Raw genomic sequence first — 21,140 nt, forward strand, 5'->3', positions numbered from 1 at the left:
CTGCTAGAATATTTCACATACACATTTATTTGGATTCTAAATTTAGATTCGTAAGATTATGGGTAAATAACAAAATTCTGCACGGAATTGTAGAATGTTTAAGTGTTGCAAGGGACTTTGTAAATATCTAATTCTCTGCCAAATGCAGAAAAATCAATATTTTAGCATAAATACCTCCAGTAAAACAACAATCCACCTTCTTTATTGATACAGGACTCTTACAGTTATGAAAGTATTCCTGATTCTAACCAAAATCTACTGTTCTGTAATTTAAACCCATTGTCCCTCTCTTGTCTTCTCGAACAGCTATGAACAATTCTATCTTCCACATGGCAGCCTTTCAAAACATTTCAGAACAGTAATCAATACGAGGAGCTCCGGGAGTTGAAACACCAGAAGAGACGTCTAGAGAAGCGATGGAGGAAGAGTAAGTCCGAATCCGATCGAACACTTGTAAGAGCTCATATTAAGACTTACAAAGTGGCGCTCAAGGCGGCAAGATGCGCATATCATGCTGCCTTGATTGCATCAACGGAATCCCGCCCGGCCGCACTGTTTAGGGTGACCCGCTCCCTTCTTAAACAGAGGGGAGTTGGGGAGCCCTTGCAAGAGTAGTGCTGAGGATTTTAACACGTTTTTCGCTGATAAAATCGCTCGGATCCGGGCGGACCTCGACTCCGATTGGATAACAGTGTCGACTGACAACGAGTCAGTCGAGGTGACTGGGGCCCGTTCTTGTCCACCTGTCTGGGAAGAGTTTGATCTGATGAAGTGGACAAGGCCATTGGAGCTGTGAGTTCTGCCACCTGCTTACTGGATCAGTGTTCCTTCTGGCTGGTCTCAGCCAGCAGGGAGGTGACACGGAGCTGGATCCAGGAGATAGTCAACGCTTCTTTGAGGAGGAGGAGGTCCTTTCCGGATCCCTACAAGGAGGCACTTGTGCGCCACCTCCTCAAGAAGTCTTTCTTGGACCCAACCATTCTTAACAACTATTGGCCAGTCTCCAACCTTCCCTTTATGGGGAAGGTTGTTGAGAAGGTGGTGGTGCTCCAACTCCAACAGTCCTTGGAAGAAGCTGATTATCTAGGCTCTCAACAGTCAGGATTCAGGCCCGGCTACAGCACGGAAACTGCTTTGGTTGCGTTGATGGATGATCTCTGGCAGGCCCGGGACAGGGGTTTATCCTCTGTCCTGGTGCTTCTTGACCTCTCAGCGGCTTTCAATACCATTGACCATGGTATCCTCCTGTGCTGGCTGGAGGGGCTGGGAGTGGGAGGCACTGTTCTTCAGTGGTTCTCCTCCTACCTCTCCGGTCGGTCGCAGTCGGTGTTAGTGGGTGGGTCAGAGGTTGACTTCAAGGTTACTCCCTTGTGGGGTGCCTCAGGGGTCGGTCCTCTCCCCCCTGCTATTTAATATCTACATGAAACCGCTGGGTGAGATCATCCAGGGGCATGGGGTGAGGTATCATCATACCCAGCTGTACATCTCCACCTCATGTCCAGTCAACGAAGCAGTGGAAGTGATGTGCCAGTGCCTGGAGGCTGTTAGGGTCTGGATGGGTGTCAACAGACTCAAACTCAACGGAGTGGCTGTGGGTTCTGCCTCCCAGGGACAATTCCATCTGTCCGTCCACAACCCTGGGGGAGGGGGAATTATTGACCCCCTCAGAGAGGGTCAGCAACTTGGGTGTCCTCCTCGATCCACAGCTCACATTAGAGAACCATCTTTCAGCTGTGGCAAAGGGAACGTTTGCCCAGGTTCGCCTGGTGCACCAGTTGCGGCCCTATCTGGATTGGGACTCACTGCTCCCTATTTCTTTTTCTTCCCAGCTCTTCCCAGCTCTTCCCAGCTCTTCCCAGCTTGCAAGCTCTTTCATTGTTACTCTTTGTGAAGAATGTTTTCCAAGCCCTAAGATTTTGCAGGGTTACTCTCTATCAAGAATGTTTTCCAAACCCTGTCTTGGTAGGGTTTTTTTTAAATTGCTCTACTTGCTCCAAATATTTCTTTCCAGCCCTAACCAGGTGCTAATGATTTTCCCAGCTGTTACTGGCTTGCAAGCTCTTTCGTTGTTACTCTTTCTGAATAAGGTTTTTTTTAAGCCCTAACCAGGGGATATAATAATGTGCTGAAGCTGACCAGACTAAGGATGCTAGCCAGATGAATACCTGGTAAGCATATTCTTTTCCCTATTTTCCTCCCCAAAAACTAAGGTGTGTCCTATACTCCAATGTGCCTTATACTCCAAAAAATATGGTATGTCTAATTTGGATAGTGATTAATATTTTGATTCTGCCATGTATTTTATAAGTTATGAAATTATTGCTTACTGTAAATTAGGCTATCCATGTAGATTTCAATAATTTTGTTTAGTGTGCCCAAATCGTGGTTGCCCTAAGGAAAAACAAACAATCTGCTCGTCTTGAGTTTGGGCCAATAGAGTTCAAGACGTGCCATGTTGAACGCAGCTCAGATCACCATGTGCCCACTGTGATTTTCATAATTTATACCTGAAGATTTTTTTAGCTTATGAAGACAGAACTAAAACTGTGAGGATGCCCCATCAGGAAATAATTACAAACAAGTGAGTTTTAAGGACAGATTCTATCAGAGGACTGAATCAGGGATGAAATGCTAAAGGTTTGGCCTGGTGTGGGCATACCAGTGGCGGTAGTGGCGCATGGTTCAGAGAACCAGTAGTGGCGGTAGGGCAAGGCTCTACCCATCCACCTGGATGTTGCCATCTTCTTTTTTTTAACCCTCTATGAATGCACAAAGGGAATGTGCCCTTCCAAACCAGTAGGAAAAGTAAGTAGATTTCACCACTGGGTAAAATCCTCCCTTTCTTCCAATATATTTAGGAAGGTTTAGGAATTCTGAGAAATTCACAAAGAGAAACCAGAAACTAGGGAAGCCTTGTTGCATTAATGAAATTACAGTGTTCCCTCGATTTTCGCGGGTTCGAAGTTCGCGAAAAGTCTATACCACGGTTTTTCATAAAAATATTAATTAAAAAATACTTTGCGGGTTTTTTCCCTATACCATGGTTTTTCCCACCCGATGACGTCATATATCATCGCCAAACTTTCGTCTGCCTTAGAAATAAATATTTTTTTAATAAACTTTAATAAATAAACATGGTGAGTAATAATCTAAATGGTTGCTAAGGGAATAGAAAATTGCAATTTAGGGGTGTTAAGGGGAGGCTTGCGATACTGTTCATAGCCAAAAATAGTGTATTTACTTCCGCATCTCTACTTCGCGGAAATTCGACTTTTGGGGGCGGTCTCGGAACGCATCCCCCATGAAAAGCGAGGGAACACTGTATATAACACAACTATGTAGCTCTGAGGCGGCCTAATAATGTTTATTAAAAAATACATTCTAACACAACCTTTCCCATAGGGCGGGGAAGGTTGACAGCCCAAGAAAGTAGGCTAGGCTAAGAAATATAGGTCATAAACAACTTTATTATAATTGTAGTAACAGAATCTTGCAAATCTGATTGTGCTTCCCCACCCTTCGCTTTATCCTCACATGAACTAAGGAGGGGCTTGTCTGAGATGTATTCTCAAATTTGCTTGACCAGGCTCGATCTCCTCTAATCTGACCATTACCTTGGTACTGGCTCTTCACCGTCTATCCCAGATGTAAATTTGGATGTCACAGGGTTGTTATTGTGGGGAAAATAAGAGGAAGGTATTGAATATGTTTGGATGCCTTGAGTTATTTGTAAAAATAATACAGGTGGCATTCAAATAAATAAATAATTACAGTCCAAACACATTTCAACTTAGGAAAGACTCAAGTCAACTAATTTAGGAAAGACTCAAGTCTTGTGGGTGTGGCTTCTCAAACAAGAGTCCTATTGTTTAACAATTTAAGCGCTATTCTAATGTGTTTACAATATTACTGAAAACTGTCCTACTCCAGAAAATAATCATCTAATAACTTCGTAGCCATTTGAGTGCACAATCTCCAGTGAATTTCCACCTCAAATCATTCACAAGTGTGGCTAATGTTATCTCCCTATAATGATCCATCTTGAAATCTGACTGAAATGGGTCCAGATAATCTGTGTCCTTTATAATCCTTTGGAACTAAAGCCAACCCCCTTCTCAACAAACTGCTCTCAAAGGGGAAGGTAGGATATGGATGGAAATTACCTAAACCCATTGTGTCCAACAATGGTCTCTTGATGAGGGAATACAGTATACTATCCTTCAAAACTGAAGGGATAACCCCTACCTTCAAAAAAGTAAATGTCACTGCATGGTAAACTCCCAGAAAATCTGCACCAACCAAGAGGGACCTACATCTAACAAAGAGATGGCAGAACATACAGTCTGGAAGAACAATTGTCATTATAGATTGCCTAGGTTCCTCATTCTCCTTTCCCAATTTCTTCCAACTAATAAAGTTGGATGTCAAAATATTTAGTAGATGAATTACCAGCATGAATTTGAGAAATTTCCCCTACTTAAAATAAGAAGTAAAATGATATTAACAATATTAACAATAATTACTATTATTTTTACTGCAATATGAACTGTTGAAAATCATCTAAAGATATATCAATTGTTAGATTGTATTCTAATAACTTTTCAAGGAGGGGAGGGGAAGCAGGCATTTTCTCATTCATTCCTTTTAATCTTAACTTCTTTTTGCTCAAGATCAATTCAGCATTTGTTACAGCGAACTGAAGCATGCTGTAAGTTCAAATGTTTCATTTGTCCACAGACCACTAGTTCTTTTTAATGTCGTCAGCCCTGTAGTATTCCAGCTATATTTGGACTTTTTATAAAAGTCAATTTATTTCAATTTTCAAATAATTACTTTTTAAAAGAAACCGGGTACACGTACAGAAACAGATTATATTTTTGGATACTGTAGATCCATTTGAACTTTTCTATCCCACATGATTAGTAGAGAAGCAAAAAACCCAAAAGAGGACTAACAGAATATTGAAGTTTGTTGCAAAAATAAAAACCAGAAGCACACAGATGACTGATTCAGCTGGATTCATTTAACTTCTTTATATACAAGAATATAAATGAAGCAAATTTTACGATACCAATATAGATTATTCTTCAAGATTAGATTTATTAGATTTGTATGCCGCCCCTCTCCGGAAACTCGGAGCGGCTTCAAGCAGTTACAGGTAGCAGAGAACAGTTAGTTTCATTTCAGCAGCAGACAAGCACAGAGTGGACAAGAGAGCAGAGTGGACTGAGCCACCCCCAGCCTTAAGCTTAGTTTTCAGTTTTGATTCTCTGCACAGACTCAGAATGTGGTTAGCTCCCATTGGCTGATTCAGTGGCTATGCCTATTCATTGGCTAACCTTGTTAACATAGCTCTCCTAGTCATAAATATTGTAACACCGAATATCCAGAAAAAGAATGGCTAAAAATCTTATGTGTAGACCTGCATGAGATTAGCTGGACTAGAGTGGTTAGGGACCATGCTTACCATACACATATTTTATTTTATCTACACACACACAGACCACAATTCTTAAACCAGGAACAACTTTTCCTGAAAAGCTTTCTGATATGATTATTTATAGGACAGAAAGCCTCTGGAGAAGAGCCAGTACTTGTCTGAGCTTGCATGGCATTTTTATAGAGGAAGAGGTTGAACTCCTATCACTTCATCATTCATTTTGAAAAGTAAATCAGAATTCTGATAAACACGAGCTGTTCTTTGTGCCTAGTAGCAACTGTCCAACCAGGGATCTGTCAGAAGCAAAACACCCACAAAGCAGGATTTGTGACAAAATTTGTTTATGCTTCTGTCTCAGAAAAAAATGCCATTGATATTCCTCTAGTCACTAAGAAGGCTGAACAACGTATTTGCTATCTAATTAAAAGAGGGGCTTTAAGCAGGCAGTGTCCTGTCTGCTTTATACTATGAAATATATAAGAAACATAAACTTTCCTTCCAGCCACTTTCTGCAAAATCTTTACCCAAAGGTTTAAACACATAAAATTTGAAAAAGATAAACCTCAGCTGCTGATGATAGAGCAGTGATAGCGAAACTTTTTTTCCCTCAGGTGCCAAAAGCTTGTGTGCACACACTATCGCGCCTGCGCAAGTGCCCACACCCATAATTCAATGTCCGGAGAGGGTGAAAATTTCCTCACCTGCTCCCCCCCTCCCAGAGGGCAGAAACATTCTGTTTCTCAACTTCTGGTGGGCCCGGTAGGCCCGTTTTTCACCCTCCCCAGGCTCCAGAGGCTTCCCTGGAATCTGGGGAAGGCAAAAACATCCTCCCCTATCTCCCCGGAGGCCATCTGGAAGTTGAAAATGCCCTCCCAGAACCTCCGTGGGAGCTGAAAATCAGCTGGCCGGTGCGCACATGTGTGCTGGAGCTGAGCTAGGGCAATGGTTCGCCTGCCAGCAGATATGGCTCCAAGTGCCGTCTGTGGCACCTGTGCCATAGGTTCACCATCACTGTGATGGAGTGTCGTCTTTTAAAATCCTGTGTGGAAGATTTATCAAACTAAATGGGAAGAGAAGCAGCCTTCTGTCTGCTCAAGGTGGCTATCATCTGTTTATATTACCACAAATTCCATCAATATCAGAAAATGGGGATTCAGATAACAGAATAACATAGTTGGAAGGGACCCAGAAGGTCTTCTAGTCCAACTCTTTGCTCAAGCAAGAGACCTTATACCATTCCTGGCGGTAAAATCACCCCACTCATAAATTATGGAGAGTACAAATTTATTCAGATTTGTATGCCGCCCAACTCCCAAAGGACACTGGAGGGAAAAGCGGTATTAGACTATTTCTTATAATTACCTGACAGTGTCATTGTTCAGCCACCGACATATTGGAGATAATAATGATTGAAAGTCAGGGCTTGCAGGGCATTTTAAAATATCTGATTAATATCTGCATATACATTTGGTTTATTTAAATTTTCCTTTCAGTAACAGCTGTAAGTTCTGATAGTTAGATCTTCCTGAACAAGAAACATGTTAATACTTCTTAACTTATTTATAGTAGGCTAGCATGTTAAATGATTTGGCTGATATCTAAATTGCAAGGCTTTGTGAGATATTATTGCAAGGTATCATTGCAAGAGATAAGCCGATGATGGTGAAGCTATGGCACGCATGCCAGAAGTGACACAAAGAGCCATCTCTCCAAGCATGCCAGTCTCTTTCGAATCCCAGCATGCACATGCGCGCTGATCAGCTGGTCTTCGCACCAGTGGGAACGCCAGAAACCAGAAGAGCAGCTCCCTGGCATGCATGTGTACACCTTCAAGCTGAACGCCAGAAAGGTTTCTGGTCTTCACGTGTGCATGCGTGCCAGAAATCGGAAGACCAGGTGACCGGTGCATATGCACATTAGGGAAACCGGAAGCTCAGCTTCCTGGCACATGCATGCAGTTTCCAACACTCCTGCCGGGAGCTGCTCTTTTGGTTTCTGACATTCCCCCGTGCATGCATACTCCTGTTTTGGCACTCAGTGCCGAAAAGGTTCGCCAACAGCGATGTAAGCTGTTCCAAGTAAAACTGCATTCTATTAATATTGAATACAGTGTTCCCTCGATTTTCTCGGGTTCGAACTTCGCGAAAAGTCTATACCACGCTTTTTCAAAACTATTAATTAAAAAATACTTTGCGGGGGTTTTCCCTATACCATGGTTTTTCCTGCCCAATGACGTCATGTGTCATCGCCAAACTTTCATCTGTCTTTAATAAAAAAAATATTTTAATAAACTTTAATAAATAAACATGGTGAGTAATGATCTAAATGGTTGCTAAGGGAATGGGAAATTGCACTTCAGGGGTTTAAAGTGTTAAGGGATGGCTTATGATACTGTTCATAGCCAAAAATAGTGTATTTATTTCCGCATCTCTACTTCGCAGAAATTCGACTTTCGCGGGCGGTCATGGAACGCATCCCCCGCGAAAATCGAGGGAACACTGTACTATGCTTATCAATGCCTAGATAAACTATTTCTTCATCTGTTTAGCCTACAGTTCAAAATCTTGCAATCTCCTTTTTTCATAATAATCTAATCAACCATAAACTGTTATATTCTTAAAAGCAAATTATTCTGTGACTTGTAAAGGCTCCCACTGTGAGAGTATGAAACCAGAGTAAGTATAAAAATAGTTTATTGATAGATCCTGCATCCTGCATCTACATAAAATACATTAATTTTAAATGTGCCTTTTCATTGTAAACTGTGCCTGGCAAAAATTCTAAAGATTCTGTTGATTATATATTCACTGCAAAGCAATGGCACTCTGCAAATATCCATTTTTTCCCTCTAGAGAGTTTCTTTTCTTTTAATCGTTGCAGTTAGCAAATGTACATATTAATTATGCATATTTATATTAGTTTAAATTTGCTTATCAGCTAAGATCCCTTCTATCTATATCAATCTTTCCTGAAATAATTCTCTGCTAACTATGTTTTATTTTGTACTGATATTTCTCACCTATTTTATTCTTTTTCTGTTTTGCTCCATTTTCACTTGAAGAATACATTTGGCTGCTGCCTAAATTAGAATGTATTATTATAATACCACTGAACAAGGATTTTGACAATAAGCAAATTGAATGGTTATGTCTGTCTCTTACTCAAGCATATAAACCGTGATGGCACAGTGATATAAATGCTAGACCTAAGAAATAATATTTGGTTGTTAGGAAGAATTCCTGCTAAGCACCCTTTAAGCAAACTATGGATATGATTAGGACGGCTAGGAGAAAGAAGGAGTTGTTAACATGCTGCATGCTGATCTTTTAGGAAGCTCATACAATGTAGTCTTAGTCAAGGCAGAATTTATCATGTATAATTGATAAAAGTAATACAAGGACATGCTGTGCTTCCTTGCTGTACACAAATGTTCTGTGCTGGGTGAAAAGATCTTACCACTAATAGAGCATTAAGTGGGAAATCACTGCAATCGCAGGCACTGGAAATGACAGGTTTTTGTCTGTATGTGAGAAATTATTAATTGTATTATTTGAGTTCTGTAACCCAAAGCTTTTCTAGTTAGAATTTCACCAACTATTCCAATTACCTCTGGTGAGAACATAATGAGCTGAAAGTCCTTGAGATGGTATTGCCAAAGAAGGCAAATTCTGGCCACTCAATCTCTCCAGCAAGAAGGAGAAATTGCTCGTATGCATTCTGGAGAGCTGCTCCTTGTGAATAGATTTCAGGGACCAAAGTTTTGCAGTAAACTCATGATTGAAGCCCCTGAGAGTCAAGGGAGTTCCATCAAACCCATAGCCATTAACTAACAAGTATATATGGACCAAAAGATGAGCCTCATTTCTTTATCACTTTTGGAATTATATTTTAATTGCATTTCAAGTGTTAAGGACCTCATGAATGAAGGCAAATATACATGTCCCAAGATAATGTTGCAAGATCCAATCTGGGTTGGTCACCGGACCAGAAGTTTACTCTTCCAAGCTTTCAGACTTGTGCTGGAGCCTATCTTCATAGAACTTCTCTCTACTGGGATATGTGCTTTGGACTATTCTGTGAGTCATATTTATGTGGTGCCTTCCTATTGGTGGATTGGTGAGTTAATGGTGGGCAATTGGCTGTGGTTTCCTTGTGCTCCCAACCCCATGACTCTTAAGTACTTAAATTGATGGTAAATCAGCATTTGTGTTCATTGACAGAATTAAGAATTTATTAAGAACCTTTACAACTAGTGTTGGGCGAACCGAACCTGTATAATTCGGGTCCGTACCGAATTTTGCGGTGTTCGGCATACCGAACCCGAACCCGATTTTTTAAAAAAATTCATGCTCCGGTTCAGCGTTCATGCCGAGCACCACGAAGCGCCACCGCCACCTCCTCATCTGCTGAGAAGAGGAGGAGGAGCCAGGCGCCCATGGCGGCAGAGGAAGGCGAGCACTGGGGAGCTGTCGGCCGGTTGGGAGGCTGGGAGGGAGGCACAAAAGGAGCTGGGGAATCCCACAAAGGGATTCTGGGCGGAGCTTTGACGTCACGTATACCGGCAGGTTGCTAAGCACGCCAAGGTGATCCCTTCCTGGATTCTGGGGGTGGCACTAGAATAATGGAGGGAGGATGGAATCCAGGAAGTGATCACTTTGGTATGCTTAGCAACCTGCCGATATACATGATGTCAAAGCTCCGCCCCCGGAATCTCTTCGTGGGATTCTCCAGCTCCTTTTGCTTGCGGCGCCGCAAGCAAAGGGAGGTCCTTTCACGTAAAAATTAAAAAAAATAGTTTTACATGAAAGGACTTCCCTTTGCTTGTGCCGCTGCTGCGGTGTCCTTTTTCGTAAAAATAATTTATTTTTTTTTAAATCCATAAAAATAAAAAACGATGGGATTCCGGGGGAAGCTTTGACGCCACGGACCATTCAGAGTTCGGGTTTGGCCAAACTTTGCGTGAAGTTTGTCCGAACCCACCGAACCCGAATACTGTTGGGTTCGTCCATTATTATTTACACCCTTTATTCAAACTTTGAATAAAGAAGCACTAAGGACAAGATTAAGACTTTAAAAGGAGGGGATAAACAATAAAAGGATTATTGGAATCTTGATTTCAGACAGTTATTAACAGATTAAAGGTCCAAAGAGATTTGAAAACATTTTGAAATTAATTTTAAGAAACCTTTCCTTGGGAAAATGTGGCTTAGAAAAGAACAGAAAAATATAGAAGTTTGAAAGTTTGACACTAGAAGGAACTAACAGGAATTATAGGTTATAAATAAAGAACATTTAAATTCAAATCACTAATCTAATCTAGTCTAATCTAAAATTGTCTGTTATGGGAAAACTGGGTTTAAATTAGATTATTAAAGAGGAACAAATTTTACTGGATAGCACTCAGACTGAGGCAAATTCAAACCTGGATATGTTTGTTTGTTTGTTTGTTTGTTTAATATTTCATATTTCTTAACCACCCTTCTACCTCCGTTTTGATAATGACAAGTTATAAGAATGATACGGAAAAAGATGTCACAGTGAATTTACAAATGAAATGGCTGATGTCTTAATAATTACAAGGATATACAAATAACAAACTAAAAGAATGACTAGGAAAATATTCTTATTTTGGATTTATAAAAGAGATTTGTTAAAGGATTTTCAGAGAAGAGGGGGGGAAAAAAAGAAATCAAGTTCTGAGACATTATTTAAAGAGTTTAAATATCAATACTGTTAACTCCAAACAGAAATAATACAACATTGGTTTATTTAATCAGAGTTAAAATATTTCTGGTAGCCCAAAGTTTAATGGCTTTTTGCTGGCTAGGACTGAATGACAAAATTCTAAAGATCTAGAAAAAGATATTTTTCTTATATTTTTAGAATAAGCAGTCAATTAGTTTGTAAATGTAAAGTGGAGGAAGATATATATAAAGGGAAGGATGTATATTTTATTTAAGGTTAAATTATATATCTTGCTATTTTTCAACTCTTTATGAACTGTTGCTAACTAGGAATGTCAGCTTTAAGAATTTGTTTATAAAAAAGATATGAGATATAGGAATAAATGACTGTTGTATTCTCAGAGAAAGTTTGTATTTTATGTAATAAAAAAGAAAGTCAAAATTTACTATATTATTTCTCCTTCTGTTCTATTTCTCTTTATATTTTCTTTTCCACACTTTCTTTCCCTTTTTCATTCTTTTCTACTTTTTAAAATTGCAATAGTTCCAGAATATACAGCTTAGACAACTTTCTAAATAATTTGATCTACAACTGGCATACAGCTATAGGAGGAAGACTTGAACATTTAATAAAAAATATCATACTACTTACCAACTATTGCTAGATTGTGCTCTGAACCACATACAATCTGCAAAACAAATGAAAATAGAATAGTAAGCTGAAATACTAAACAAGAAAATGCATTCTGAATACCCAATTTTAAAATACTATACATTTTATATTATACATTGATGATCAAAAATAAACTTGGCATTGAAAGGCATACTACCTCTCATTCTGGGTATGATATACAGCAATTATACAGCAGGTAATCCCAACTTCTTTGTAAAGAGTCCAATCTCAGGGGCAATACTACACAATGTATAAAATAATATTTTCTTTGATCTATCTACAAAGTCGCAATCAAGGAGGTTTGCAGGAAAATGTTTCATAATGAGCACAGGCAAATAAATAGACAGACATATATCTTCATATATTTTAAATATATACCTTTATATATACCAGCGATGGTGAACCTTTTTTTCCTCAGGTGCCGAAAGATCATGCATGCATGCTATCACGCATGTGTGAGTGCCCACACCCATAGTTCAATGCCTAGGGAGGGTGAAAACAGCTTTCCTCACCTCCCCCTGGAGGCTGGAAACAGCCTGTTTCCCAACTTCTGGTGGGCCTAACAGGCTCGTGTTTCACCCTCCCCGGGCTCCAAAGGCTTGCCTGGAGCCGGGGGAGTGTTAAAAACAGCCACCCCCACCCCCCTGGAGGCTCTCTGGAAGCCAAAAACGTCCTCCAGAGCCTCTGTGCAAGCCAAAAATCAGATGGACGGCACAAACATGCATGTTTGTTCATTTGTTCGACTTCTATGCCGCCCAATCCCTAAGGACTCGGAGGCTTACAACAGCGGTACAATGTAAGAATTAATACAAAACAGGAAAAGAAGTCGAATAGTTACCTGAGATTAAAACATAACAAACAAATGTTGGAGCTGAGCTAGGGCAACGGCTCGCGTGCCAGCAGATATGGCTCCGCGTGCCACCTCTGGCACTTGTGCCATAGATTCACCATCACTGATATATACAGTTCTTAAACTTTATCAATTTTGTATGCCACAAATATCTTCAAGCAAAAACAAAGTAAGTCCAGTTGCTTATTGAAAAAGCACCTTTGCAGCCATGACTTGAATGATTGAAAATCTCCATAGACAATGACAAAAATACTTAAAACATCTTGAGGGGATTAAATCTGTTTTTAGTTTTGCTGCTATGCTTAATCCATCTGAGCCTGCTGAGCTTTTTTATGTCTAGCATAATAAGACATTTGCTTGGTCTACATATATTTTCCTTAGAGCTACAAGCAAAATATTATAAACTTAGCCTTCTTTAATAATGTAGGGTTTTTTTATTTCCCTACTCTCATTTTTTCCCCTAAATCTATCTTTGCTATTTAATTTTCTATTATTATGTCTACTGGATAACCACCAAAAATATTTTCATTTCTTTTTTCACTTTGCACAGAGATAGGAATTTTAGAGGGATTCAAAAGAAAAGTGACTCATTCAATAATTGAAATACGGTAAATTTTAGTTTCACATAGAATGCGAAACATTAATATTTCTTCAGCTGCCAAGAATTATTCTGGTGGAGATAAGACATTTAGGTGCGGGTTGCCCTACCCACTGCAAGACTGTGAAGCAATTTTTTTTTCTATGAGTAAAATAAAATAATCTACTTTTCTACAAAAGTGTAGCTCTTCAATTGCTCTGAAAGAACTGTCCAAGGTATCTGAAAACTAGAAAGACTAAACCTTTGGTCTTGGATCTTGCAATGATAAAAGCATAAATCTACATGTCCTTTACAGCATTGGATTTCCAATCGCAGGACAAATAAATCCAAATAAGAAAGCAAGAAAGAATCCAATGAATAATTTCATCAATTTTAAAGCTTTTACATGTAAAAACATTTTTCATTTTTCTTTTTCAATTTAATATTTAGCTCATAGTAATGTTACATAATATTATTAAGACAGTCACTATTTATTTTTTATCATTAAATTTATTTCCCATATCACTAACCAAGAGACTTAGTTATTGTTAGCTTGTTTGAATAGAATAAAACAAAATATTATTACATATCATTCAATTTTCTGAGACCCATAACTTATATGTTTTGGACATCCTATGGAAAATCTGTATTTTGGATTTTGACAAAAGGCAGTTTATTCTAGACCAATTGTTAATTTATTGCTGCTATTATAGTTATTGGCTTCAAACCCTATTTTAAATACGATATATACAGTGACACCTTTAAAAGTTTTCCTTTTGCTTTTGATAGCATCCTATTGACTTCTTTCTTGCATTGTATTCTCTCTTTAGGACAAGCAAGAATCAGATGGTAGGTTTAATTATTCTGGCCATGAATTGGTTTACTAGACTCACAGTTAAAGACTATATATAGAAAGCTGCATGACTTAAAACAGCTGTTCAAACCAAGCTTATTCAATAGGAAGTATGGATGTTGAATAATAGCCGGACTGGCATAGAACTGGGCAACAGCCAAGAGTTTTGCGGTATTTAGGCAAAAAAACAATGTCTTCCAAGCCAAAAACTTTAGAAGAAATCATAGCTATTTTCAGGTAAATGAGGACTAACAATAGCTCTAGGCACACACAAGCACATGAGTTAATTCTATATGGAAATACTTGCCGCTTTGAGAAATTCCCAATTACAAAAGGGTAAAAGATGAGCAGGATATTAAAAAAAAACCAGTCAGAATCTTTCCTCTGGTGTAAACCTGATCTGATTATCAGTAATTGTTAACCTAAGGCTTAAAGATAAATGTGTGTTATGGTAAGATTTTAGCAGAATTGTCATGCTTCAAAGCCCACTGCAGGTTTATATTTATGAGCAGCCTTTCTGGTCTTGTTTTCCAGATCTGTTTCATAACAATTCTAGAGTGAAGATGATTAGGTGTGTAGTCCGAGGGGGTCTAACGGGCTCTTGGCTAGAATGGGTTGACCTCATAAAGCTTCTTCAAGTCCTTTTAACTGTTTTCCCGGCACCAACACTGCCACCAACTTTTTATACAAAGAAAATGGCAATATTTTCTGTTCAACTTCAGGGGGTCTGAATTTTGATACCGGTAACACCCAGCTTGCCAACAGATGCACCGAGCCTACAGAAAATGGAGGGAGAAGAGGCATGGAGGAGGCTTGTTTGGTTGTGTTTTTAACTATCGAAAAGGTTAGTTTCTTCAATGATCCAGGCAACACCATTAAGAGCTATATTGTGGCAACATGTTTCCATAATCTGCAGTGTCTGTGAAGCAGAACCCATATGGTGGAGAGGTTGCACACACAATACACGTACAGAAGCAGCAGTTTCCATGGCAACCAAGCCACAGCAAAATGCATCAGGACAGCTCTTCACCCTCTTACCAATTATTGGCTAGCATTGTATGAATCAGCTGACACCTAGTGTCTGTTCGAAATGGAACACATTCCAAGCACTTTACCACAGGTTGACGAGATCTTCTCTTATGAAACGACAAGGGGAAAATTTGGTTTCTCAAGCCACCTTCCCCCAAAAGAAGGAGGAAATAGGAGCTCAAGAAAGCTGATAATCATTTACGCATATGGGCCTTCCCCCAGCAGCTTCATTCTTGTAAAACTGTAAGGATGCCAAAACTTGTATAGTTTATTCCACAGATGTGCAAAGCTACTGCCAGCTTCTATCTGGAAGGCAATTAGTATAAATTTGTACAAAAATTGGTAAGATTAAATGCACCCAGATAATCTGATCCTGAGCTTTAAAAATTGCAGAAAGAGCCCAAGCATGGCATTATTTCTGAGGAAACCTCTGAATAAATAACATTCTAAGAGTAAAGCAGTATGGATGAAATTTCATGCATTGGCAAAGCTTGCTTCCCACTCCAGCCACATACAGTTTTGAAGAGTTGAAAATTTATTTTCTCCCAAAGGAGAATAGGACAGAAAATAAATATTCAATTTCCCTTGTAAATGGGCTTTTCAACAAATGAAAAACCAAATGAAAATAAGTTATCAAACTGTTTCCCTTGCAGACTCAACAGAAGAGTTTCAATCAGTACAGATTTCAGAATCAAGTTAATTTCATTTTTTAAAAACATAATTACAGTGGTACCTCTTCTTACGAACGCCTCTACTAATGAACTTTTCAAGATACAAACCCAGTGTTTAAGATTTTTTTTCCTCTTCTTCCAAACTATGTTCACCTTACAAACCCGAGCCGCTGCCGCTGGGATGCCCTGCCTCCAAACTTCCATTGCCAACCGGAGCGCCTGTTATTGCATTGCTGGGATTCCCCTCAGCCTCCCCTCACTGGGAAACCCCACTTCCGGACTTCCGTTGCCAGACGAAGCGCCTGTACTTGCGTTGCTGGGATTCCTCTGAGGCTCCCCTCGCTGGGATTCCCTTCATTTTTGTCGGCACTGCTTTGAATCCCAGCGAGGGGAGATTAGATTAGATTAGATTTATTGGATTTATATGCCGCCCCTCTCCGCAAACTCGGGGCGGCTCACAACAATAATAAAAAACAGTACATAATAAAAATCCAATGCCCACCAATCTAATTACAATTTAAAATTAGTAATTTCATAAAACAATCCCAATATATATAAAAAAACAGGCACACAGTCAATCAATCAACAAGGCTCAGTGGAATCCCAGCAACGCAAGAACGGGCTCTTCAGCTGGCAATGGAAGTCTGGAGGCGAGGATTCTCAGCGACACAAGGCAAAAGGGTGACTTTTGGGATAGGGTTGCACGCATTATTTGCTTTTACATTGATTCCTATGGGGAAAATTGCTTCTTCTTACGAACTTTTCTACTTATGAACCTAGTCACGGAATGAATTAATTGGAGAAAAACCTGAAATTACCATGGATATCCAAGAAAACAAACCAATGGATCACTTGATTGATTGATTCACTGTCATCTGAAGTACAACGAACAGGTTCAAATTACCTTGCTTTGGTCACATTATGCAAAGACCCAGCTCTCTGGAAAAGGTTCAGAAGAAAAGCAGCAAATACTGTAACTGAGTCATTACGGTAGAAAGGAGTTGGTGGAGACATGAAAGAATAGGTTAGGGATAGATCATCATGGAGATTTTCAAGAAGAAACTGGACTTCTTTTTCCCCCATAAATACGTTTCACTTCTCATCCAAGAAGCTTCTTCGGTTCTGACTAAATGCCAGAGAATGGAAAGATTTATATTCCTATTCTCCACCACTCAGTCAGAACCGAAGAACCTTTTTGGATGAGAAGTGAAATGTCTTCAAGGAAACACAAACTTGCCTCTTGAAAAAACACCTTTGGGACAACCATGACCTGGATGACCGAAAATCTCCACAGGCATCATCATGGAGAAAATCTACTTATATGGTCGCTAAGAGTCAAAAACTACTTGATGCCACATAATCAAACTATTATATTAAATTGTTACTAGCCTATTAGGAATGGCTATATGAAGATTGTGGAGTGTTATCTGCTGCATTCCCACAGATGCAGAGATTTTCTTCCTCAAGTAGCCCTTCTATTTAATTCAAATCGAAAATAACATCAGCCTGTTTGGGAAGGCAGGAATTTTTGTCAAAGAAACTGCCTCATTTCTAACTTTTTATTAGTAAGCACAATACAACAGATGGCTGCTGATGGCAGTGGAAATTTTGAGTAGTTCAGAGAACCAGTAAATACCACCTCTAAATGGCCCCGCCCCCATTTATTCTCTGTCTCCCAAGTTCCAGCTGATCAGGAGGAAATGGCGATTTTGCAGTGACTTTCCCCTGCCACGCCCATCAAGCCACGCTCACCAAGCCATACCACACTCACCAAGCCACGCTCACAAAACCTGTAGTGAAAATTTTTGAATCCCGCCACTGAAGTACCGTCATCAAGATGCTTGTGTAATGCAACAACATATGGATGGATGTTTTTTTTCTTTTGGGGGGGGAGGTTTACTGACATTATTTGAGTTCAGAAAAAGGGATAATTAGATCAAACAGTTTAAGACCTGATGATCCAGGATACTAATGGCAAACCTTTTTTCCCTTGGGTGCCGAAAGAGCATGCATGCGTGCTATTGCGCATGCACAAGTGCCCACACCCATAATTCAATGCCTGAGGAGGGCAAAAACAGCTTCCCTACATGGCACTGGACCAGAGTACCTCCGGAACCGCCTGCTACCGCACGAATCCCAGCGACCGATAAGGTCCCACAGAGTTGGCCTTCTCTAGGTCCCGTCGACTAAACAATGTTGTTTGGCGGGCCCCAGGGGAAGAGCCTTCTCTGTGGCGGCCCCGGCCCTCTGGAATCAACTCCCCCCGGAGATTAGAACTGCCCCCACCCTCCTTGTCTTTCGTAAGCTACTCAAGACCCACCTGTATCGCCAGGCATGGGGGAACTGAGACATCTTCCCCAGGCTTTTATACTTTATGTTTGGTATGTATGTGTTGTTTGGTTTTAAATGATAGGGTTTTATATGTCTTTTTCTCTTTTAATATTAGATTTGTTCCACTGTAACATTGTTTTATTATTGTTGTGAGCCGCCCTGAGTCTTCAGAGAGGGGCGGCATACAAATCTAATAAATTACTATTATTATTATTATTATTATTATTATTATTATTATTATTATTCCCCCAGCCCCCGGAGACCCTCTGGAAACTGGAAATGGCCTGTTTCTCAACTTCTGATGGGCCCAGGAGGTTCATGTTTTTCCCTCCCCAGGCTCCAAAGGCTTCCCTGGACTCGGGGAAGGATAAAAATGCCCTCCTCCATCCCGCCTGAAGCTCTCTGGAAGCCAAAAACGCCCTTCCCAGAGCCTCTATGCAAGCCAAAAATCAGCTGGCTGCACACACATGCACGTTGGAGCTGAGCTAGGGCAATGGCTTGTGTGCCAGCAGATATGGCTCTGCGTGCCACCTGTGGCACCCATGCAATTGGTTCACCATCATTGATCTAGGATAATAATATCAAATTTTCTTTGGAAATACTCTTTTAAAAATAATGCCTACCCATGCTAGTGACCATGCTAAATCAGAGAGTCCTACTCTTCGTTGTAGAAATAATTAATGAAAGTGTGCTTCAGTACTCTCATGTTTCCCCGAAAATAAGATCCTGTCTTATTTTCGGCGAAACATGATAGTACTGAAGCACACTTTCATTAATTATTTCTACAACAAAATTGAATGGGTCCAAAGACGGGCTACAAGAATGGTGGAAGGTCTTAAGCATAAAACGTATCAGGAAAGACTTAATGAACTCAATCTGTATAGTCTGGAGGACAGAAGGGAAAGGGGGGACATGATCGAAACATTTAAATATGTTAAAGGGTTAAATAAGGTTCAGGAGGGAAGTGTTTTTAATAGGAACGTGAACACAAGAACAAGGGGGCACAATCTGAGGTTAGTTGGGGGAAAGATCAAAAGCAACGTGAGAAAATATTATTTCACTGAAAGAGTGGTAGATCCTTGGAACAAACTTCCAGCAGACGTGGTTGGTAAATCCACAGTAACTGAATTTAAACATGCCTGGGATAAACATATATCCATTGTAAGATAAAATACAGGAAATAGTATAAGGGCAGACTGGATGGACCATGAGGTCTTTTTCTGCCGTCAGTCTTCTATGTTTCTATGTCTTATATATAATGAACCCTGAAATAAGCACTTGGCCTTATTGTCATGCACTCGAAAGCTGGATTGGGCTTATTATCAGGGGATGTCTGATTTTGGGGGAAACAGGGTAGTACCATCTATACAAAAGACTCACAACAAAAATTGGTTATACTTCATGTACAAGTTGTTTTTGTACATCAGCTAGAATCTGTCGATATGAGTATAATAAAACATTCCACTACTAAATAGCATAAATAAATTATATGTTTGTGGGTCATTATATGATATCTATAGAACAACATTTGTATTTGTCAATGTGTCTTGGTTTATTCAGTTAGTAAATAATGTAGTAGCATATTTAATGTTAGCCAAGTATGTTAGCTAAGCATATCTTTTCATACACAATTATTTGAAAGATCAAAGAAAAAAAGAAACTGCATTCATGGCCTATGAAATGGGCTATATTTTGATAGACCAAGTCAATTATCAAACCTCACTAAGATAAAGCAAAAGCTTTTGGGAAGCTCAGCTGCTCATATTTTAAAGCTTTGTTTCAAACAGATTAACTATTGCAATGGCCTATGGCACATTTTGTATTCTGAACGGCTTTTTAAAAAATAAATCAATAAAGGTTAGCAGCCTACAAAACATTTTAGCCTCCTGCAGGCTTGTAAAGAAGCAATAAAGCATTCCATAATATTTTCCCTGTGATTTAGTTGTCTGCACAAACCAAAACTATCCTGTCTTAATTCCGAGGAGAGGAAACTTAAATTTCCATTTCAGATTCCCCAGGAACTGTTTCTTCCCCTATGAGTTCCAGCAGTCTTCCCAGCTATCTTCCTTATCCATCTCAATGTATCTCTACCTTCTCATACCATGAGTGAATTCAGAGGAGGAATTTGTAGTGTTAGCAGCCTCATACATAAAGGCTACAAGACAAGACAAGTAATTATCATTTATTTTATTTATTTATTTATTTATTTATTTATTTATTTATTTAATTTCCATAGCAGACATCTCAATCCAACTGTTGAGCAACCACCATTGGGACCAGCCACTTGGTTGTAAACTGAAGCAACAGTTAAGTGAAACCAAAATTGTATTTATGATCTCACTTCACCTTTAAAAAAAAAGACTTACTTTATATACCACTTCATGGAGCTTTACAGACCTCTCTAAGCAGTTTAGAGTCAGCATTGGTCTCTTCAGCCTTGAAAGACAGCGTTTAAGGGGTGACTTGATCGAAGTGTATAAAATCATGCATGGGATAGAAAAGGTGGATAGAGAAAAATTCTTTTCTCTATCACACAATACTAGGACAAGGGGGCACTCCCTAAAGTTCATAGGTAAGAAAGTGAGGACAAATCAAGGGAAATATTTCTTCACCCAGAGGGTCGTTGGTTTATGGAATTCACTTCCAGAAGAGGTGGTAACAGCTGTCAGCCTTGATAGCTTCAAGGCAGGATTAGACAGATTCATGGATGCCAAGTGTATCAGTGGTTATTGAAACGGGTGTCCATGTGCCGTCTCTATGTTGGTTGAGGCAGGTAGGATTCCCTTGAGTACCATTGGTTGGGGGTCAGGGGAAAGGGGGGGTCTTGCTTTCTCTTTCTGCTCAAGATCCAGGAAACTCAATGGGGGAACAAACAGGAAGTCAGAAGTTGTTCCTGCTTCCACTGATATAGAATTATAGAATCATAAGAGTTGGAAGGGACCTCCTGGGTCATCGGGTCCAACCCCTTGCTCAATGCAGGATTCACTAAACCATCCCAGAAAGATGACTGTCCAGTCTGTTTGAAGACCTCC

At 39.7% G+C, this 21,140-nt stretch overlaps 1 protein-coding gene across 1 annotated transcript in view; it reads right to left on the reverse strand.

Moving 5' to 3' along the window:
* Nucleotides 1-21,140, reverse strand: part of SERGEF (secretion regulating guanine nucleotide exchange factor) — an 85,260-nt gene that overhangs the window by 33,614 nt on the left and 30,506 nt on the right. Inside the window, exon 10 of the mRNA XM_070764393.1 lies at nucleotides 11,777-11,813. Within this exon, the coding sequence (XP_070620494.1) occupies nucleotides 11,777-11,813 (37 nt within the window). The remainder of the gene's footprint in view (nucleotides 1-11,776; nucleotides 11,814-21,140) is intronic.

Source organism: Erythrolamprus reginae, chromosome 1, assembly GCF_031021105.1.
Source record: "Erythrolamprus reginae isolate rEryReg1 chromosome 1, rEryReg1.hap1, whole genome shotgun sequence".
In the NCBI taxonomy this organism is placed as follows: Eukaryota; Metazoa; Chordata; class Lepidosauria; order Squamata; family Dipsadidae; genus Erythrolamprus; species Erythrolamprus reginae.